Source organism: Cyprinodon tularosa, unplaced genomic scaffold (assembly GCF_016077235.1).
Source record: "Cyprinodon tularosa strain WSP-4 unplaced genomic scaffold, ASM1607723v1 ctg678, whole genome shotgun sequence".
Taxonomy (NCBI): domain Eukaryota; kingdom Metazoa; phylum Chordata; class Actinopteri; order Cyprinodontiformes; family Cyprinodontidae; genus Cyprinodon; species Cyprinodon tularosa.
The window spans coordinates 278,800-301,500 of NW_024039427.1; the positions used below are offsets into that span (position 1 = coordinate 278,800).

At 41.5% G+C, this 22,701-nt stretch overlaps 2 protein-coding genes across 3 annotated transcripts; both read left to right on the plus strand.

Moving 5' to 3' along the window:
* Window positions 1-100: 100 nt before the first annotated feature.
* On the plus strand, window positions 101-18,562 carry csnk1da (casein kinase 1, delta a). The gene is made up of 9 exons (XM_038267568.1): window positions 101-596; window positions 8,461-8,571; window positions 10,076-10,224; window positions 10,321-10,549; window positions 10,630-10,800; window positions 10,897-11,045; window positions 11,332-11,500; window positions 11,583-11,695; window positions 16,559-18,562. Exons 1-9 carry the CDS (start codon window positions 521-523, stop codon window positions 16,607-16,609), a joined length of 1,218 nt encoding a protein of 405 aa, XP_038123496.1. The 5' UTR covers window positions 101-520; the 3' UTR covers window positions 16,610-18,562.
* A 1,069-nt stretch (window positions 18,563-19,631) lies between these two features.
* On the plus strand, window positions 19,632-21,857 carry LOC119771527 (piggyBac transposable element-derived protein 4-like). Of its 2 annotated transcripts, XM_038267565.1 has the most exons (3): window positions 19,632-19,666; window positions 20,094-20,782; window positions 20,857-21,857. In XM_038267565.1, the coding sequence occupies exons 1-3, from the start codon at window positions 19,635-19,637 to the stop codon at window positions 21,345-21,347; spliced, it is 1,212 nt and encodes a 403-aa protein (XP_038123493.1). In that variant the 5' UTR covers window positions 19,632-19,634; the 3' UTR covers window positions 21,348-21,857. The 2 variants fall into 2 exon arrangements, with proteins under 2 accessions (XP_038123493.1, XP_038123492.1); XM_038267564.1 differs by lacking the exon at window positions 19,632-19,666 and having other exon boundaries at window positions 19,985-20,782.
* The last annotated feature ends 844 nt before the right edge of the window (window positions 21,858-22,701 follow it).

The following is a 22,701-nucleotide window of genomic DNA, read 5'->3' on the forward strand; positions in this document are numbered from 1 at the left end:
TTGAAGGTCTGGTTACCAAAAGCAACACTTGTTGGAGGATCTTTCTTTATAGGATCTCTGATCGTGTCCTCCCCCATCATCTAAGCAGGAAGTGACGTAACGGAGGCAGCAGTTTGCTGAGCTAGGTCCTAACACAGCAGAGAAGTACGAGCCACCGTATCCGTGCCAAAGAGCTCAGGGGATATTTTCAAAATCCGTTTTCATCCGTAAAAGTTTAAGGCGCATCGATTTTTAAAACGACAGGAGCATAAAGTGCAAACATCACACTTTCTTAAAAACTTCATATTGTCGCAATATGACTTTTTCAACATTGTAAAACAAGAGGCGAAAGATTGTCGGAGAGACTTCACCCAGAGACGGCTTACAGAAGAACAAAAATTGTTGGTTGAACGGATCTCCGGTTTCGACTGGTTCGTTTAATTATTCTACTTGTAAGCAAGTTGGAGGTTTGAAGCTGACCATATTTTGAATATTTTGGAGCTAGCGAGCCTGCTAGCTAGCCAACGACAAATTTATTAACATGGAGTTGAGAGTCGGAAACCGATACAGACTGGGCAGAAAAATTGGAAGCGGATCGTTTGGAGACATCTACCTGGGTATGTTTGTTTTTCACAGAAACTCGTCTGCCTGTCTGTGTTATTGTATCAACACTATACGGAAAGTGTGAGGAAGTTGACCAACTGGTTCCCTTTTCAGGGGTTCAGAAGGAGCCCATGAAAGGCGATCAGCTGTTGTGCTCCAGTTAGCCTCCGCTGCTAGGCTAGCAGTTTCTGTAGCAATTAAGCTAGCTTTGTCGTCGTCTGCTTTAAATATTACACAATCATTCTAATTGATTATACTTAATAAAACATATTTTAATATTGTGTTGTGTTATAACTTTATGTCGGAGCCGAAATATTCAGTTTAAATGACTAACTGTTAGCTTCTGTGCACCTAGGTGTTTTGTCCTCAGCTAGCTAAGCAATTTTTGCTGTTGTTTTTTTTAGCCTCGCTTTTACAGAACTTTAACCAGTTTTATTCTACGACATAAAATGGTCGTTCAGACCAAATCTAAGACATTTGATTTGAAGTATTGTTTGGGTGGATGTTTTATTGTTCTTTAACACACCAACCAAGCCTATTATCGGTTTAGACAGATTTCAGGTCACTGACTTTAACGATATAAAATTCGTAGCAGTGTGATCTTTATTTTTAAGATTAGCTCCAAAGAAGCGGTTATATATGAAGGCCCGGAATCAGTGTGAGAACAAGCTGTCACGAACAGGTTGTATAAATATAGCTCCATCTCTGCTGGGTGACATAAAAACATTTCTTGATAATCAAGGCTCGTTATCTGTCTGCTGATTGACATCTTTCATTTTTTTGTGTTATAAATGAAATGTAGATTCCTACTGGGAGGAAATGTGTTATTTGTGGCTTAATTTGATCTGGCTTCAGGCCACAACAGAATCACTATTTTCATATTGATACCGATAGCTGATGACCGTGAATCTATAGTTTAAACTAATACAAGAGTTGACCAATATTTTTGAATATCTACATCTGATGTATCTTGTTTACACAAAGCTCTTCCTTCATGCAAGGTCTGGGTTTAAAGCGCAGTGGGATCGAGATGTGACCATCTGTATTCCTCCAACCCCCCACCCCACACACACACACACCATCACAAAACTGACACATTCAGAGAGTTAGTTGTCTCTGAATGTAGATATAAAGATGTTCGCTTAGATTTGACTCTGGGAGAAATGCTTAAATATGCTGTTTCTCCAACAGTTGTCGATTTGTAACTCATAAAATGACTTTTTATTGCTTTTGTTGAGCTCTCTTTCATTGCATTTAATGCATCGAAGCCAAAAGCCCCATTTACACAAGCCTTTTGAAATGGGGCCGAGATCGTCCCTAGCACGGTGATAACCGAGATAACTATTGAGTGTTATTGGCACGCAGAACTGAACTGGACCAGCCGATCCGCACTAATCTGGTACTAGTTCATCAGTAGGGCGGTTCTAGGGCGGTTCTGTAGGGCGGTTCTGTTCAGGCTCAAAGAGCGGATGAGCAGACCGCCTCATCTCCTTACAGTCAGCCTCTAAAATTACGAAATTTAAGACATTCATAAAAATCCTAGCTTCCCTACCGTGCCACACGATGGTTCTGCTTAGCAGTGTGTTGAACCTTAATGCCCGTCGTTGTTTCCAGTGCCTGGAAGCCCTGATTAAACTATTGTTTGTCGTGTCCATTTCCCGAAAGCCGACTCTGTCAAGTAAATTCACCAAAGGCTGCCTTCTTCGTCTGACTCTCAGCAAATTTCCTCAGTATTACGGGCGCCACCATGTTAATTTGCTCGTTTACCTGTAGAGAGCGGCAGTACCGTAGATCGCCACTAGGAGTGTGATGTCTGATTTATATTTAGAAACCAGGTCGTCTGAATGCGTGTCGCAGTTAACGCAGATATGCCCTGCCCCTTCCGCAGACAATCTGCTGCGCCTCTCCAAAATTGTAGGTGACCGCAGACAAAAGGCCTCTGATTGGTCGATCTTCATCCGCTCTACACTATGCGTATTTCCTGTTTGGAAATTACTGGCTTGTTTTGTTTGTATGACCGCCATTGTGGACAAACCTGCCCCTCCTTCTTCACCGCCTCGGCCGTATCTGGACCCACAGCTAGTTCCTGATTGTCCCTCCTGTGTTGTGGCGTAGAATAACATAGCGCAGACCACGCTTCAACATTGGGCATAAATCAAGCGAAAACCTCACTGCGACACACTGCTGTGGGAGGATAACCAGCCTTTCACGTGTAAACGGTCGTAAGGAACCAAGCTCGGCGCGGATCAGTTTTCAGAGGGTAGTGTAAATGGGGCTAAACAGAAGGGTTCCTGGTCTCCCCTGTGATAATGCTTCTACAAGTTGTTCATTTTATTGTTGTCGTTGATTGGACTTTTTGGGAACTTTTTACAGCCATTTTTTAACAGCATACCTATAATTGTTATGCAGCCGTGCACTATTAACTTCAGGTTATTTGTTTAGTAATAAAGCCCTTTTTGCTGAAGTTTAGCACCATAATATTTCACAGATTAACTCCTGCGTTCTAAAGAAAACTGATAAAGTCTACGATGGTGTATCTGTAGTGTTTCCAAACACTGGAGAGGTTAGATTAATTAACAGGATCCGGTGTTTCTTCCACACGACATGTTGTACAATCTGATAGAGAGCTGCCAGTCCCTTGCATAATCACTTGGTGTTTTCGCTTAGCTGTCCATCCTCTCCATTGAGTGGCTGATGACTAATCTGTTGTAACGTTGTAAATGAGTCAGAGCCGTGTGTGGTTCTGTTAGATCAGTTTTCCCTCTGTTGCCTTAAAACATAACAGAAGAGGTTTAAAAAAAAAAAAGTAAAATTCTATTTTGGTTTCCTAAATCGCTAAAGCTGAAGCTACCTTTACTGTTAAAGATCAGCAGATGTCCCGGGTCATTTGTTTTGTTTCCATAAGACTGATGTTGTTTCAGAGAACTAAATCATTGCTGCCTGAAAGAGGAAACGAGTGGTTAGATGAATTACGAAGTCATCCTCTGTTCCACATCTGTTTTCTGTTTCAGTCCTTTTTAAAATGTTGTAGGCCAGTGTCCACAGGTACAGGAACTCTGCCAGGGGACAGTTTCACAAGTAGACAAAGGAAGTGGTGAATGCACATGTCCCAACCTAATCACCAGTATCAGACTGGAGCTCTAACCAGTTTAGTTCCTTTAACAGATCAACATTGGGGTCACAGAGAAAAGAAAACAGGACAAAAGGAAACTGTAGCCTGACAACGTTATTGATTAGTTATTTATAAAAGTCCTCTTCTTCAGGTTGCCATTATCCCTTTTTTTATCTGTCCTTAATTTGTTTTTGTTTTTTTACATGGTGGTTTTATTAAATGGTGATTATGATGGAAAACAGAAATCAAGACTCTTTGTTTCTGGTTGTTCTGATTTATGAACAGGTAAAAATAATCCAATACAGGTTTGTTAAAGCCAGATATTGATCATTCTGACATCAGTCTAATTGTTCCCCAGGATAGGCTAAAAATTAGACATTTTTTACATTTATTATGTTTTTGATCAATTTTTAACAGTTTCTTCATTTACACTATAAATGTGACAATGATAAAAATCTGAATTTAATAAAAAATAAACATTCATTAATATTAGTAGGGATGCACGATATAATCGGCCCCCTATCGGTATCGGCCTGAAAACCGAATATCGGACATCGGCCACCCCGCCGATATTTAACCCGATATTTGATCAGCTTCTGAGTTTCTAAAGTCTAAAAAAAAAAAAAATACTGCTTCTTCTTCTTCATCAAAAACTTCTTTTTTACAGACTTAAAAACTTCTAAAGACGAGGGAAAAAATATCGATACATTAAAATATCCCAATATCTTCATATGCTGATATATTGCCATTTAAAAACACCATATCAATCTCTTTTACTAATGAAATATTGCTATATGTCATCGTTATGCTACGAAATCCCCCGAAAATTCACGAAATGTTGCCATATTTTTATATGTTGATATATTGACGCGGTATCGATCTATTTTACAAACAAAATCTCACAAGAATTTGCAAAATATCACGAGAGTTTGTAACAGAACGATGACATTTCACAAGATTTTGAAAGTAAAATAGATCGATACCGCGTTTTTAAAAATCTATTTGATATCAGCATATGAAAATATATTTGAGTATATTATTTTTCAAAGTGTCAGAAATGGATAACAAAACTGCTATTTTCAATGACTACTTATTTTTGTCCAGCTTTAACATCAGTATCTATCGGTTATCGGCTACATGAGTTTTAAAATATCGGCATATCGGATATCGGCCAAAATCTCAATATTGTGCATCTCTAAATATTAGTTGTCTCTGCTGCTGCCGTCGGTATCAGTGAGTATTTGAAGTCAGGCGCTGATCTGATACCATGTGATTTAAAATAGGAATCTATTTATTGGTTAACTCCATTAGCTCTGACCTAGTTCTTTTTCTTCTTTGTCTCCTTTTTAAACAAATATTGCAATATTATGACTATGGTACTTTGATTTCTAAAAAATAACTGTTCCTAGATTTGTCAAATTTTTTTATACTCTTCTATTTAGATTAATAAATAGCTTACATTTGCTGCATTCATTCATGTTTCCATTCTAGTGTTTAACTACAGCCAGGCCTTACCACAGTGATAATATCCCAGTCATGCAGGCGTAGTATCATTGTATACATTTTTCTGTTATATACTGGTATCATACTCTGTATTAGGGCTGATATTTCAGTTCCAGGTATCGACTTAATAAAACAAAAAACAACGGATGAAAATGTGCTACTTCTGCATTGCCACGCCATCAGATGGCGCTGTGGAGCCCTTTTTGCTGTGCGGCACAGCACCATATCTGTAGCTGAGGCAGTCGCAGTCAAAGACGTGGACTGACTACAACCCCAAATAAAGCCGGGCATACACTGTGATATTTTCAATTGTTGCACGCAGCTTCAGCTCAAACTTTACAATGAAACCACAGGGTTTAAAAGTTCACAGCTCACGGTGTTTGTCCTCACACAGTGCGACCTACCTGCTCACACTGTACGTCTAAAAACCACACGTAGGACTCGGCGCCAAGAAATGGCGCTGGTCGGACTCGTCAATCTGGAAGAAAAACTCTATTGTTTGCACGTGCGCAATGCTCCAGGTTCTGGTAAATCGGCTCATAGCTCCTCTTCAAAGGCAGGAAGTTATATTAAATAAAGCATAAGCAATGAAGAGCAAACGGAGGATGCAGCAGTTTGAGATGTGGCATTAATGAATTGGGGAATGGATCCATGCATCCATTCGCCACCAATTTTTAAGCATGGGTGATTCTCATTGGGAATGGTATTCATATAAATAAACTCTGAATACAGTGGAGGAGGGAAGTAAAACGGTTACCTGTGTCATGACCCACACCTGGTCAGTAGAAATAGAGAACGTGTCCAACAGAATGTGCTATCGATCTAGAACCAGGCAGCATTCTGGAAGATGTACGCAGAGGAAAGGATTTCAACCCATCTAAGGACGGTTAGTCGTAGATCTGACCTGTTTTTGAAGCTTAAAGTAGGACGATTTCAATTGAAATCTCTAATTGAATATGACTTATACGAAAGGCCCATATGGTGAAATGTTTTTGGCCGTATTGCACAGCCTGAAAACACAAACATTTAATGGACATAAAGTTTCTTAATGTGCATTTAAAGAATGTACACTATCAATTTCAATCATCTGTATGTGGAAAAGCTGACGGCGGAGTTTATGTTTGACTGTTTGGTTAATATTGGTAGTTATGGCAAACCGGAAGGACTTTAACATTAAGTCAGAGAAGGTTGTGTGTTTTGTGTTCTGTGTTGAATTGTTGTGTTGATGAGTTTACTGCTGCCTGGTGTTGGTAAACATTTCCTGAGGCTGATTCCTGACTAATAAAAACAGACTCGTTGAACAGATACTGTTTGTCCGATGAGTGTAAAAGCAGAGCGCTGTGGCCACGTATGCTGACAGGGAGGGGTTTGATTAAACGCAAACTGAGGTTGTTTGAAAACTTTAAATTAAATTAGCTCAGTCTGTGTGTTTAGTGATTCAGGTATCACACCCACAACCTTTGGTTTTTCGCTGTCCGTCCGTCATGTTGATGGTCAGACTGATCCTGCTGCCTCTCTTTGTGCTCCTTGTTTGCAAACATCAGCAGTGGGCTGCAGACTTTCGGCTGCAGGTGTCGGGACTCTGAACACCTGACAGGACGCAGCGTCCTCTAACTTCCTGATCTTATTGACCGGGGTGATAAAGATGCAAATAACCATATGACTTGATATATTGCCTCCATTCCTTTTCAGAAGTGAAGCAGTGATGCTTAACTCTTCTTTAAAAAGTGATAGGACATTTGCATGTTGACGTGTTGGTTCCCAGTGGCGCCTCGGTGTTGCTGTTCATGAAATAATAGTGTACAGAGATGTGTCTGAACATGTTTCAGCACAGAATTAAAACACACCCTGTGTACAAGGGGAACACTTTGGCGTAACAGTCCACCATGTGAGAACGAGGCAGGGAGTGCTGCATTCCCCAGAAAAATCTGTTCAGACAATTCCCTTCCTCGCTCACATTCAGCAAAGCTCAGAGCTGCTCGGATTATTCCAGCTTTTCTGCTCCTGTTTTTATTGCTGAATAAGATTTAGTGACTGAACACTAAAGTAGGACTGTTATCTGGGTGTTGTAGAATATCCCTTTCTACATCACTTATACCCACAGCTCAATGGTTGTTGTGTAATTGTTGACACAGCCTTTAAGTAAACACCCGACATGTTCAGTCTGAACGTTTGTGTTTGTTGTCTTCCTGTTCTGTGAAGCATCGTTCATAAACGGGCTCACTTCCTGCCAGTTTGCTGGAGAACCCTTGCATGTTGAAAATCCACATGCATGTTGTGGAGGGAGCTGTGGTCCCCACCCTGCTGCGTGATCACTGCCAGATGACGTACAGAGAAATCAGCAAGGCTTCATCAGAGGCTCCAACAGTTTCTGCTGTGAGACTGTGTGTTCTCACATGTGAGCGGGAGTAGTGGAATTACGTAAGCTGGTGTCTGGTTACTCTGTGAGGGGGGTGGGGGTAACTGGAGTCTATTACCATGTTTAGGAAGAGGGCAAGCTCAGCACTAAACCTTATGGGGCCAGCTCCCAGAATTCCCTAGGAGAGAGAAATGGAGATGGAAATGTATGGATGTCCTAAAACTGGGCGGTGCATTCAGGAAGGAACGAGGAAATCATCTGATTGGGTTTTATTTTTCGCTAGGTGTGGTTGGAAGGGATAATTCTTTATGTAAACAAACTGTACTGCTTCTACTGCTGGTTCTCTGAGGATTTCAGATTAATTATTGTGATTGTCAGAGTTATCAGATTAAAAGAGAGTCTTAGTCTGCAGATTAATAAATTAGTTACCAAGAATTATTCATTTAGCAGAAAAAGCATAAATATTAAAAACCTTTAGCTGTTAACTTAATTCTGACTGTAGTTATGCAACATATTGACAATAGTATTATATTAACACTCAGCAACAAATTGGTAACAAGGGTAATATCAGAATATGAACAAGGTTTATATATTTATCTTTTTTTTTAACAGCCACAACAACAAATTTCCTAAAGTTTAACTTTCATACTGCATATTGGTTTTTAATTAAAATCATTTTTCTGTTTGAGTAAAACCACAGTTTAAGCCAAGTTACATCCGTCTTTCATGAAAAAGTTGAGCTGCAGATTTAAATGCAGGCATAATGCAGACTCCTCACAGGTCCTTAGAGAAGCACTGCTGCCACGCTTGGCCTCCTCTTTGACGTGTTCCCGGTGTTTCAGTCTCGTTGACCTCTCTGCGACCTGCCTGCATGCAGCTTCATTTAGTCTCTGTCTCTGTTCAGGTACGGATATCTCTGTGGGAGAAGAGGTGGCCATCAAGCTGGAATGTGTGAAGACCAAACACCCACAGCTGCACATCGAAAGCAAGATCTACAAGATGATGCAAGGCGGAGGTATGACAGACTGGTTGGCCGTGTTCTCCCCAGGGTTGGCACGTTGCTAAAATGTCTTAACTTTTGATGTTCTGCATCATTTTTAATACCACAAGGATAAAAAATTAAGATGATTAAAGATAGGAAAACTATTTTTATCAGCCAGAAAAACTTGCCTTTTTCTATCTTAACATGGTGTGGGCTTTTTTAACGGAATCACACATGCTACCTAAATTAGTGTGCAGATAAATGCAAAATGAACAACCCAGATATATTAGTCGGACTATAGTGGGTTTGTGGGAGATATTTTTCTTTTAATGTGCAAATATGCAAAAATATGCCTTCAGCAAATATCTTAAGTATGAAATCCAGGCTAAATTTCTAATGTATCCGGAAACTTTTTTGACAATCTAATACTTGCATTCATAGCTTTAAATTTTTTATTTCTGAAATGCTGGCGTGCAGGTGGCGCAGTGGTTAGTGCACATGACCCATGCATGGAGAGGCCTTAGTCCTCGATGCGGCTGACCCAGGTTCGAATCCGACCTGTGGTCCTTTGCCGCATGTCTCTCCCCCTATCATGCCCCCTTTCCTGTCAGCCTACTGTTGAAAAAACAAGCCACTAGTGCTGTAAAAAAGAAATATTGGAAATGCCCCTCCGACTTTGTCGCCTTCTGTAAATCCAATCTTGACCGGTGTATGCCTGACGTACCAGAAATCTGGGAAACGCTGGCATCCGTTGGATAGTTTATGGGCACATTTTGTACAAGTTATGAGTATGCTGAAGCGCGCTGGAACAACATATGGCAAGTACTTTCCCGACGTAGGCCATATGCTGCGGTAAACAGCAGCGAGGTTAATATCGTGACCAAAGAAATCTTTTTCTGCAGACCGGGTGCCTCTGGGTGCATCGCTGTGATGTGCTTCAGAGAAGCTTTAACTGATGCTTTATAATGCCCATGAAATGATGCTTGTGCATCATTTCATGGGCATTACGCTGCTGTGCGTTATGCATAAGTTAGGCTGTCGTTGGACAGAAGTTCTGGACTCGTTATAAATATGTATTTATCTATGTATACGCCTAAAATTGAAAAAAATACATGGAAAGTTGAGCGTATGCCAGCGTTGTAGGAGATTCTGGTCCGTCGGCCATATACTGGTTAAATCAGCAAGGTGTGACGGGGGCCTAAATAATAAAGTAAAGAAAACGTTACTTTATTCCCCTTGTTTGATCCTAAACCATTTAAACAAAAAGTTATTTTATCCCAGACTGCAGCTGATAAGAAGAATTAACAGTTTTATTTGAGGTATGGATCTAAAATACATCAAAAGTAACAAAGTAATTTGGTCAGGTTATATTGACTTTCAGTTTCTAAAATCAGAAAGGTCTTTATTTTCAGTTTATGTATGAACTGTTATTAAACAGCGTTGATGCACTAAAAAGTGCAACCAGATTTCTGATTGCTTTTCGTGTTCATTCATGAACCTCAGAGTAACAAAAAGAAAACCTTCCCTTTTGCTTCAGTGGGGATCCCAACGATAAAGTGGTGTGGCGCTGAGGGGGACTACAACGTGATGGTGATGGAGCTGCTGGGGCCCAGTCTGGAGGATCTGTTCAACTTCTGCTCCAGGAAGTTCAGTCTGAAGACGGTCCTCCTGCTTGCTGATCAGATGGTGAGAGCCAGAGAAGGATGAAACACAATCTCCTAAACCGTCCAAACGTCCCCTCTGAACCTGGTTTGTAAAAGTTTCCATCACCTGTGTTTCTAGATCAGCCGGATCGAATACATCCACTCGAAGAACTTCATCCACAGAGACGTGAAGCCAGACAACTTCCTGATGGGTCTGGGCAAGAAGGGCAACCTGGTCTACATCATCGACTTCGGTCTGGCTAAGAAATACCGCGATGCTCGCACACACCAGCACATCCCCTACCGCGAAAACAAGAACCTGACCGGCACGGCCCGCTACGCCTCCATTAACACACATCTGGGCATCGGTAAGACGCGCCGCCAGGTGACGACTATCCAAGAACTCCTGCATTTTGCTAACCCTGCCTGTCCCCACCCTGTCCTACAGAGCAGTCCCGGCGGGACGACCTGGAGTCCCTGGGATATGTCCTCATGTACTTCAACCTGGGCTCTCTTCCCTGGCAAGGCCTTAAAGCTGCAACCAAGAGGCAGAAATATGAACGCATCAGTGAGAAGAAAATGTCTACCCCCATCGAGGTCCTCTGTAAAGGCTACCCCTGTGAGCTAAGCTGCTGACACGTTCATAGAAAACCAAAACTTCCTTTTTGTTTCATTCCATGTGGTTTTAACCATTTTCCTTCCTTCTGTCCTTCAGCGGAGTTTGCAACGTACCTGAACTTCTGCCGCTCGCTGCGATTTGACGATAAACCCGACTACTCGTACCTCCGCCAGCTTTTCAGGAACCTCTTCCACAGACAGGGCTTCTCCTACGACTACGTCTTTGACTGGAACATGCTCAAGTTTGTAAGTTTGCTCACCATACAGCTGAAATAAAGTCCAGAATAAACTAGAAACGATCTGGAATGTGGGAGGAAGAATTATGTTTTTCCCATTTAGAAAAATCTCTAAACTCTATAAAAATCCGTTGGTGATGTCATCTCCTTTTGGGGGGAACCCTGAAGTTGTAAATGGGTCATCCGTTCCTTCTGTCCCTGCATCTTGTCACCGCGGCCCAGATTCAGTGATCCTGTTTGGTATAAAAATAGCTCAGCTGACACGGAGCTAAACGGCGGCCTGTGTTGTGTGTCAGGGCGCCAACAGGGCTGTGGAGGACGCAGAGAGGGAGCGTCGGGAACGCGAGGAGAGACTGAGGCACAGCAGGAACCCAGGGGCCAGAGGCATGGCTTCAGCTTCAGGCAGAGCGAGGGCAGCTCAGGACGCTGCAGCCCCCTCCCCCCTCAACCCCGCCTCACACTCAGGTCAGCAGATCCTCTCTCCACCTCAGGATACGTCCGGTACCGCTTCACAGGCGCCGGCGCTGACTGTCAGTCTTTGTTTTAGGGATGGAAAAGGAGAGGAAGGTGAGCATGCGTCTTCATCGTGGAGCACCTGTCAACATCTCGTCCTCAGATCTGACAGGACGTCAGGACACGTCTCGCATGTCCACCTCACAGGTAGCGTTCCCATTAATGTATCAGAATCAAGTCAAGTAGAGCAGGACTCGGCAACCCGAACTGCTCACAGAGCCACATTGGACAAAGAAACAAATCTGTGTGGAGCCACAAAAATATACAGTAATTTTCGGACTATAAGCCGCAGGATTTTAATGTTTAATTACCATACGGTTCGTGCACAGAGAGGATTGTCAGGAAAGAGGCAACTGTTTGGGGAAGCTCCTATTTATTAACATTGCAACACAATTGAATTGAGACAATTCTTCCTGCTGGCGTCTCCAACGTCTCACCTTTGACTCATTGATTCCAAGGTTACGTGCAGCGGTTCTATTTCCTTTGTTTACTTCCAAATCGGCTGCCTTCAACTTAAAAACTGCATCATATGCATTTCAACGTTTGTTTTCTATAATGAGGGTGTCGCACAATCTGTCTTTAGCTCGCAATGTCCGTCTTTCTTGGAGTCTGCTTCCGGAGGACGTCCGCATTCCCGCGCGCGGCTACTTCGGTTGAAGAAAATGTGACGTCAACATGGTGGATGGTAAAATCCATAGATTTAGGTACCGTATTACCCTAGTGGCCGTGAGCTGTAAAAGTCCATAGATAAGCCACATGGTTATATAAGCCGTAAGGTCGAAAAATGGTAGAAAATTGTTGCTGCTTATAGTTAAAATTACGGTAAGCCTCGTATGGCAACAAAGGCTCCAAGTGTATTAGCCCTCTAATGAAAAGGACTACATCATAAACATTCATGATTAAATGTTTATATTGGAGCAAATGTCACACAGTAGCATGAGGTGAGGGAGGAGCAGGGAAAATTCTCACTGCGTGCCGCATCACCGCCCTTCACTGTGCGGTTTAGGTTTTGTTGCATTGATGAAATTATAGAAACAGGATAAAAAAATCTTTCTATGTTAGACGTGTTTCCGTTGGGAGGAGCTGATAGAGTCTCGAGGAACCAAGCAGGAAGAGACATCTATCAGAGCAGAGCTCTCTAACCCTGAAATCTCTCATCCTCCGTCACCAGCGTTTCTTGGTGTTAAATTTATTTTGAGGATTTGGAGACGAATGGAAGAAAGTTTCCATCCCTGCATCAGAGCGCTACCTGTTGTATCTATAAACGGTTTTCTATTCTTGCAACCAAACTAGGAGCAGTAGTGGAGTTTGGAGATGCATTCCACTTCTTAACTCTACATTTGCTCTCCTCTAATTTATCCAGAAGTTCTGCAGTCGCACTTTTTCTCTCACTGCCAACTTTGAAATCGGCTGCAAATTTCCAAAATGCTCTTATTTTTTTGACAACCTCAAATTAAAAAGCGGGTTGCAGACCCCTGAATTAGAGGATAAACCTGGATGGTTTCATCTGTGAGGTTCACTTTTCTGCTTCTCTCCTGCAGATTTGATTCTACTTGATCAAATATTCACAGCAGTTCAGTTCAAACAGAAAGCATCCTGGCTACTAGGAGCTGCTGTTATGGTCCTACTGCTTTATTTAGCTTATGTTTCAGCCATTAGCTTCTGTCAAAGTAGGACAGCTCCGTTCTGATAGCTTTACCGAAGCGCTCAGGTCTAACCTGAAACTTCTCATACCTGCTTTTACTGCTGATGCTGTTGGTCCAAGCAGGAAATGTGGTTATGTAACATAAATCATGTCTACCAGCAGTTTTCGGTTTTGGGACTGTTGATGCAGGAACCAACCGGATCAAACAGGTTTCAGCGCCGCAGTCGATGAAAACATGTTAAAGCTTTTCATAGGAAATTCTAGACAACCTGATTGAGATTTCAGCAGGTTACTGTGGATCAAATGATTTATTTCTGCACCACCTCCAACCCTCAGCCATCTTTAAACAGTCTGACCCGCTGGTTACTATTTTAGTCAATGCCATTTTGTTTTGTAACGAACGCCATCAGGTTGAAACACCACATGAGTATAGTTATAACAGCAAAGTTAAAGGTTGGGCTACAGCTATTAGTTAATTTGATAATCAGTTGACCTGTCCATTTATCTTATTTTTTTATTTTTATTGTTTTCCAAATAACCAGATATAAGATTCCTAATAGATTTTATATGGAATTTAAGCCAAATTAACCTAAACTACGACACCTGCAGAGCTCTGAGCAGCCAAAGAAGCAACAATCCTAAATATTAGCTTCATTTTCCAATGTCCAGCTCTTAGCGACGCTCCTCTGCGCCTTTCTTCTATAAAGGTTTCGTCTCTGAATGGGTCATGTGACCCAGAGCGCATTTTTCTATCATTCTGAGCTCCCTTTACCAGCTGTTAGCTCCGACCCTCAGCTGGTCAGACATGTTTCTGGTTCTCTGATGGAGGATTTGATCCAGAGGATGAATGTTTCCTGGTTTTAGTGACGGAGCCGTCTGTCACTCAGAGGCGGCGAACCTGGAGCTCCAGATGGTTAAAGGTTACACATGTGCCCTACGCACTAAACGTTAATGTTTCTGTTTTGTTGTAATTACCACTCAGAGTGGGTCGTCCTTGTTAAGTGTTTAGGGCAGTTCCTCATTAGTTGACTCTTATTTGAAGAATTGATTAATCAAAATTAGGGCTGGGCAATTAATTGCATTTGTGATATAATCACAATTTAACAAGGTGTAATTTGAAAATTAACTTAGCTTAGTGTTCTCTCAGTGGGTTACTGAATACCTGGATAAACGACCAAAATAGAAAACAAGCTCACTCGAGAAAACAGACACAAAGCAAACATTCAAATGTCTATTTTATTTTCTTGTAAGTGTTTTTATTGTGAAGCAGCAAATTTCACAGCATGATGCAGCGTTTAACTTTAGGTGTTCCTAAGTCGCATTGAAACACGACGGATACTGTTGGAATAAATAAATAAAATCACCTGAAAATAACTAATAATTTAATTATATTATAATTTAATAATATAAAAAATTTATATATGTATTCACTGGCCTTAAGCAAACTTTTGCTGCGTTTGTGTTTATATTCAGTTTTTATTGCAGAATGTAGCTGCAGATTCAGAATAATCTTTACTTGCTAGATTTTTTATTCATGTTTTATTTCCTCTGATTGTTGGATGGTTGGTATCAACATTATTTTTTATCCACTCTTTTATGTCGAGCTATTGAGGATCAGAGGTTTGGCTAAAATCATTTCTTCTGGGTGTTTTCATCCAGTTATCCTCTGATCTCCTCAGAAAGACCAAAGCCAGCTCTGTGTTTACCATCTTGTCATTGTTTTGAAGTGATTACAGTAAAATGAAATGTTTCCACTGATCAGGTAGAGTGATAGACCATGACGCTGCGGTACGTCAGCTGGCGTCACGATCCTGTACGGTCGCTAAACATGAGGATAAATAATGTCAGAGACACTTAGACAGAACCACAACACGTCTGTTTAAACAGTTCACTGGTCAAAATAAGCTCATCTGGGGGTTAGTTCTTCTTTAAAGAATCAAAGTTGCGTTTTTAACCTGATAAAATCAGGTTATTTACACCAAGCATCACCCTGATGGTGTTTGAACCTTTCAGAGCGCCATAATTAGACATTAGCACACGCGGCGCCATCTGCTGGCAGAACTATCAGAGATCCATATGATGGCAATACCTAATAGAACTTTGCAGTCTATTAAAATACTGTTTAGACCTTAAGTCCTGCTTAGTTAGGCCTGGGTGAGCAATAAAGACTAAAAACAGCATCATTATTATTCACAACTTTGCCGGAAGGTGCTAACCGGGTTAGCTTAGCTTTGTGTTTTCTTGTTTACCCCTGAATGCATACACACTATCATACCTCTGCTGTTATTGCAAATATTCACAAAGGGCCTCATTCAGAAGAAAGCTAGGGGATAAAAAAAACATGGCAGCAGGATGCGTCAGGCTCAGCAGATACGACTTTATTGATCTCACAGGAGAAATTTAATGTAAATCAATTCACCGTACGATCACAGGACTAAGCTTTGAACTTTGCAGCAAATTAATGTTTTTATTTCAATTTCTAAATCATACATTCAATGGATTCAATAGTTTATAATATATGGTTTTTGAATATTTCCAAAACCGATGAAATCCAAATATTTGTCCGCTAAAATGGCAGCAAACTTTCCTTTTATGTGAAATGAAACTTGATTAAATATATAAAACTTATAACCTGAAGGCCAGTAGTAGTAGTTAACGTTCTGGGACTAATTTTTGGACTCGTGGACGGAGCTTTAACAAAGTGGGTTTTATTTAAATCCACTGAAATGCTTTATCGAATGTAAGAAGACTGGCTCAGCACTTTAAGAGGAAGCCAGAAGAAGTCGGGGCGTTTGTCTCACTAAGCAGAGCCTTTTTGAAGATGAGGACCTTTAAAGCTGGTTTCCTCTCCTAGTTGATAACGCGCTGCAGAACTCTGCTTCTTTGTTGCTTCAATCATCCGTTTGCAGACAGACGGAGATAAAGTTGTTAATAATCTCAGCTCCTTTCTGTCCCTGAGCTGCTTCTACTGGAGGAGGAGCGGAGAACTCACCCTGCTTCCCACATCCTCAATAATAAAGCTCATTTCATTCAATTCCAGTCTATATTTCCACATGTGAGGTTCGGTCCACGTTGATTTTCTGTTTGCACCTGAAAAAGGCTTCAACAGTGACCCAGATTATCAGTAATGGGCTCCCAGGGGTCCCTTTCCATCGGCTCTTAGCTTCAGTCTGTTCCCATGACTTCTATTGACGGCCGGTGTTTAATCCTCAGAACCTCGCTTTGCAGAATCCAAAACAGTCCGCCCCCCCTCATCGTCATCATCAGCCTCGTTTCTCATTAGAGAAGCAACAGAAAAGCTCTAAATGAGTCTCAATAAAGCTGCTGTTTCCTAAAGTCTGACCCCTCCCCCCCCTGTCTTCCAGGCCCTGTCCCGGGTCACACCAAGCGGCCTCCAGTCTGCAGCTCCTCGGTGAAACCTTCCCTCCTGCACATCCACTGAGGACGCCTCTACATGCACCACCTGCAGCACACCCACTCTCTCACACACACATTCACACGGATTACCTGGACTCTCTGATGACACGGACAGCTGCTCACCAATGCACCGGTCTTCCTGTGCATCTATTCACTCTACGGGGGAAGAGATGCACAGCCAGCAGATCGCGCGTGTGTGGGTGTGTGTGTGTGAGAGAGAGAGAGAGAGAGAGAGAGATGGGCAGGTGGAGACCTGTTTGGTTGCCTTAACAACCATCTTGGCAAAATAAAAGCAACAGCAACCCTACTTCCTGATCACTGGAAGATTTGAAAACTCCCTGCTGTTGAACAAGCCATCCATTCACTTTTCTCCTGCATCTTTACTTTTTTTCTCCTGACTTTTGATTTTATTTTATTTTTTATCTTTTTAGCATAAAACATTTTCACCAGCTAATCAGCATGACGGCGGAGAAGGCGGAGCGTGTTAAACGTTCAGATTTCCTTTGTCTGATGGAGCCGCTCCATCTCTGAGCTCAGTGCCTGAACTCTGTGTGTTCTGTAAAATACTTCAACCCCCCCGCAGGTCAGGCAGTTTTCAGGTGTATGATCGGTTTAGGTAGAGCACCGTGAGCGGGAAAAGAGGCGCGTTTTGCTCAGGTTTTGCTGGAATCAGGGCGATGTGGTGAATTCCTAAACATGCGGCACATTGAGTTGGTCTTCAAGCGGCGGCGGCGGCTTCGTGGGAAAAGCTGTGAATGGAAGAGTGAGTCAGGAGCTCAGTCTGTCCACAACAAACTTCTGATGTTTTCTTTTCAGCTCGATGTGTAGTGATGTGGCTTTGTCTGTATTTGTGTGCTTTTTGTCCTAGTTTCCAAGCTCAGTGGTGGGGGGGGTGAACATGTTCATTTTTTTTATATGAATATATAAAAGTCATTTGCGATTTTTGTAAGCTTTTAAGTCCACAGCGTCTCCGGCCTCGTCCTGTGTTCCTCTGCTGAGTCACACCTGTTTTTGTTTTGTTTTTTTCCTCCAAAGCACAATTTGTCCATTTTCTAGTTAAACTTCACCTTTAGGAGCAGAAATCATTCATTCAGCTTAGATGATGTAACGTGACGGATCCTTTTTCCTGCTCAGTATTTGGTGGAGGAACCCATTTAGTTTAGTTTGGGCAAAGTTAAAGGTACATTTGAGGTTTGTTAATCACAGAAAACCCTTTAAATCCACGTTTAAAACGGCGGAATCGTTTTAAATGAAAGGTTTGGCGATGCTGCGGTACCTTTCCGTTTACATAGAAAATGGACAGACTGTTGGATCGGCAGCATGGTGGAGGCACAAGGAGGTTTTAGGAGCTGTGGACTGAGTGTCACGCTGCAGGAAATCGGTCTCCCGCCGGAGCTCCGGGCTTCCTGCACATTTTAACGTAGGACTTCCTCGATGTGATAGACTGATACAAAGTATTTGTAGGCCATTTTCTGTAGCTGATGTGGGAATGGGTTGTAGTTATAACTCGTACATGTTCCTTCCTTCTGTTGTGTATAGATGCGCCTGTTTACCGCGTCCTAGTGAGCTGCTGTACGCTTTGGGACGAGTCGTTTATAGAGGGATTGGGAATGCTTCACTCCATTAGGGCCTGTAAAGGACCTTTTTTCTTTCAGTATATATTTCACTTGTGGACTTGAAAACAACTAAATTGATAGAATAACTTGTTTGTCTCTCTGATGATGGCTATGATAAATGAAAGTACACGTCTCCATGGACTGCTTTTCTTCTACCACCGCCTGTCCAATAAAGCTCCTAAGTTTCTACTGGATTCAGGTCTCACGATGTTTCTTATACTGCAGATTCATGGGGAATCTTTTCTTTTCACTCCCATCTTAATATTTTTGCCCCTCAGTTGTATTGCCACTGTATTTGTGTATTTTAAAATTGTGTAAATAAATAAAAAAGAACTTTTATGTGTGGCCGTCTGATCTGTTGGAGGTTTGAACTGATTCCAGTGGAAACGTCCAGATTAAAACATTTAGAAACAGATGGACCCGCTACTGTTCATTGTTCTGGTGAAGACTCTGTCTTCCAGGTCAGTCATTGCAGAAAAGTTTTAAAAACAATCCACCGGACCTTGTTTCCAAGTTTGAAGACAAAGTCCAGTGTTTTGGGATTTTTTTCTTACCTTTTTTGGAATGTTCATTGTTCTGAAAACTTAAAGATGGCGGCTTCAGGGTGTCATCTGCCGTCCACTGGAGGATTTTATCTATAAATCAGCTCCGTGTATCAAGGTAAACCTTTCTGGTAGGACTGCAACTAACCCTTATTTAGAAAATCGATTAATCTGTTCATTTTTTTCCGATTAATAATTGGATAGAAAAAGGTTCCTTAACCCATTTAGGCCGGGAAAGCATTACCGCATTTCTACCATTCAAGCCGGGGGCGCTGTTGCGTAGTTCTACCATTGACGCCGCAAGAAGAAAGAAGTTTTTTTTTCAAGCAAACATGGAGGAGTTTGTCAGAGAAGAGTTGTCGGAAGGCAGTGATTTTGAGGAGTGTGTCGGCTTTGATGACGGTATAGATGAAAATGATGACTTTGAACGCGCTGAACCAATCGACCGGGATTTGTGGTTAAGACATATGTTCGAAGACGACGAGCCGGACGCTAGCGACGATGAGTTTGAAGGTTTTGATAGTGACTGGAAGACGGAGAACTACCACCGCAATGCACGGAGTGTTTTCAACCGCACACCTGGAGTGAAAGTTGATTTGCCTGCAGACGCCACACCGCTGCAGGCATTTGAGCATATTTTTAATGAAGAACTTTGGATGCATCTTGTTACCGAGACGAATAGGTACAGTGACCAAACAAACCAAACTCCAACAAGAGCAAAGATGGCAAAGTGGTCACCCGTGACTGTGACGGAGATGAAGACATTTATTGGGCTGTGTATGGGCATGGGACTTCTTGTGTTGCCAGTACGAAGAGATTATTGGCGACAGAGTAAACCTCTCTTCAGGACGCAGTTCCCCCAAAATATGTCCCGGGACAGATTTGTGGCCATCTGGAGGTAAGTTGTATGCAATTTATAACACAGACATATGCATTATTATGCATAATAATACTGTTAATAAGTAATCATCAGATAGTTATTTATGTAATGTTTGTTCTTTATTTTAAAAACGTTTTATATTGCACATTCTCAATGAAGACATGATCACATATGGAAAAAATAAAAGGTTGAATTTTTATTTTTTTTTTCTCTTTGATTACTGCTTTTCACTTTTTTTTGGAAGAATTTCAAAGATAAAATATATTTTGAGTTACCTTACACTTTTTGTTCATCACATAATTACATGTGTCTTCAGTCATAATCTACAATGTGAATAGTGTTGAAAATAAAAAAAATAAACAACTGTATGCCAAATGTGTTACAAAAGCTTGACAATATTTTATGTGATGCTTTCATCCAAAGTAACTTATGTGTGCATTTTTAGGTATTTACACCTTCAGAATAACCAGGCAGCAGATGTCAACAAGGATGACAAGCTATGGAAAATGCGCTGGTTTCTGAATTACTTCCTTGACCGATTCCAGGCACTGTATGAGGTAGATGGCAACGTGTCTGTAGATGAGAGCATGATCAAATTCAAAGGGCGCCTCTCCTTCAGGCAGTACCTCCCCATGAAGCCGACAAAGTGGGGTGTCAAGGTATGGGTAATGGCAGAGAGCTCCACAGGATATGTGACCAACCTCCAGGTGTATGCTGGTCGTGAAGGCTCTATAGAGAAGGGTCTCGCACACCGTGTGGTGATGGAATTAGCCAGACCATATTATGGGTCTTACCTGTCCATCTATATGGACAATTTTTACACGGGGGTAACTCTGTTAGAGGAGATGAAGACCCATGGGTTGAACGCTTGCGGCACTGTTCGTGCCAACCGGACTGGACTCCCAAAGAATGAGAGGCTTAGAAAAAACACCTCAATGGAAAAGCACGAGTTCAGGGTAGCTCAGAAGGACGACCTCACGTTCTGTATTTGGCAAGACACAAAAACCGTCATGGTGCTCTCCAACCATCACGATCCAACTCAGACAGGGACAGTGAATCGAAAAAAAGACGGAGCCAACCACGTCCCGTTGGAAGTGCCAGCTTCCCTCGCAGACTACCAGAAGCACATGAAAGGTTTGTTTTGTTTGTCTTTGTAGTGCAAATGTCTGAGTTTCATGTGTGTCAACTGAGTGTTCTGTGTGTTCCAGGCGTCGATCTGCTTGATCAAATGATTGGCTATTATGGATTCCAGCATCGATCAAAGAAGTGGTGGAGGAGGGTGTTTTTCTTTTTCTTGGCTATGTCCTGCCACAATGCCTACATTGCTGCAAGGTCTGTTGGAGGAACAGCCTTCAGACACAAGTACAGAGGCTACAAACCCTGGCTGGAGGACCTGGCTGAGCAGCTCATCACACCGCACAGGACCAGGGCTGTTAATGTGACTCCTCCATCTTCTCTTCCTGCCTCACCATCTCCTACTCTTCCTCCCTCTCCAGCTCCATCTGCAGGTAGCAGAGTAGACACACCTCCTCCACAACATGACTGTGGAAAAGTCTATGACAAGCGCAAACAGTGTAGGGAGTGTTTGCTTGTCTCGGACACTGAAAAAGTAGGTGGGCCAACTGTGTATGGTTGTAAACAGTGCAGCCTGCCACTGCACATTGAGTGCTTCGGCAAGCACTATCGTCGTTACATGTGAATCCGACTGTTTAAGTCATCAGTATGTTCTGTTCTTGTTCTTAACAGTTCATCAAGTCACTGACACAAGTTGATATTTATTATTTTCTTACTATTTTTGATTGAACATATTATTGTTCACTTTACTTTTACATTGTTTATTTTTGTGAAGGAGTATCTAAATAAACTCAATTTCCCAGGAAAGCCACAGGTGTAAGCTTTCAAATACTTTTTGAATTTTGTTTCTATCTGCTACAGAAGCTGAGATATGATAATTTACTAGGCGTTGACACGGTCGCTGAATTTACAGAAAAACTTAAGGTTTTAGGGGTATTTTTTAAAATCGGCCATAGGTGTTTAAGGTGTTTTTTCCAGGCGTTTTAGGCCTAAATGGGTTAAAGATCTTTTCCTAAATAATACCAGATGAAACACTTTTCCACTCAAGTTCTGGATAGAGAAGAATGACTGATAAAAAAGATTGTTTTCTATCTTAAATGCTAAATTTTTATATTTGTTTTACAATTTTGATATAATTAATTAATATAATATAATGCTCTAAGCCTCCCGCTGTCGGCTAAAGGCAGGTTTTACAGTCTCTATAGTCCAGTTAATTTATCCATGACTAAATAACACAGGTGGATAATCCAGGTCCAGAAAGTAGAATCCCTGCCTTCTTTTCTTTCATCCTGTCCGATTCACCAGGTTATCGGTCCATGTAGTGGAGCCACTGATCTCTAGTCACTGGATTGCTGGTAGTACGGGGTAGAAGTGAACCAAACGGCCGCCATATTGGTACTCCAAAGTTAAACCAGTCGCAATATTAAACAATCTGTGCGCTACAGCATTGAAGAACAATGTTCTCTTTTTCAGGGGGACTTAAGACTATTAAAATAAGGATAAATTCATCACTTTGACACAGACTAGCTGTTTAAATTAACTTATAATTTAAAAAAAAGGCCCATAACATTGCATAGTCATTATGAAGTCTATAAATCATGTAATATAACATATTATAAAAATCCATCACAATAATTTAAAACTTATTCATGGAGCAGAATAATACAGATGTGCCAAAAGTGCTACATAGATGTACAAGTAAAATACATGTATTTATTACATTATTGTTATAACATGTTGCATATAATTTCTAAATTTTACATCAAGACTGAATTAAAAGTACATTTCTGTTAATGCTATTTTCCTATTTGTGAAGTGTGCATGCGTGATTCAGTTGCTCCCCCCCCATCATCAATATAACATGCAATATATCATGACTTTTTCACTACAAATCAACAGCATCATCCTCAATAAAGAATTACTACACTGACATTTCACAGTGAATTACTTCCTTTACTCTTTCTATTTTCTACCATTAG

Coding starts and splice junctions, on each gene's coding strand:
- csnk1da (XM_038267568.1), top strand. CDS start 521: ATGGAGTTGAGAGTCGGAAACCGATACAGACTGGGCAGAAAAATTGGA. Junction 11,046..11,331: donor ACTGGAACATGCTCAAGTTT/GTAAGTTTGCTC, acceptor GTTGTGTGTCAG/GGCGCCAACAGGGCTGTGGA. Junction 11,501..11,582: donor CAACCCCGCCTCACACTCAG/GTCAGCAGATCC, acceptor TCTTTGTTTTAG/GGATGGAAAAGGAGAGGAAG.
- LOC119771527 (XM_038267564.1), top strand. CDS start 20,023: ATGTGTTACAAAAGCTTGACAATATTTTATGTGATGCTTTCATCCAAA. Junction 20,783..20,856: donor CTACCAGAAGCACATGAAAG/GTTTGTTTTGTT, acceptor TGTGTGTTCCAG/GCGTCGATCTGCTTGATCAA.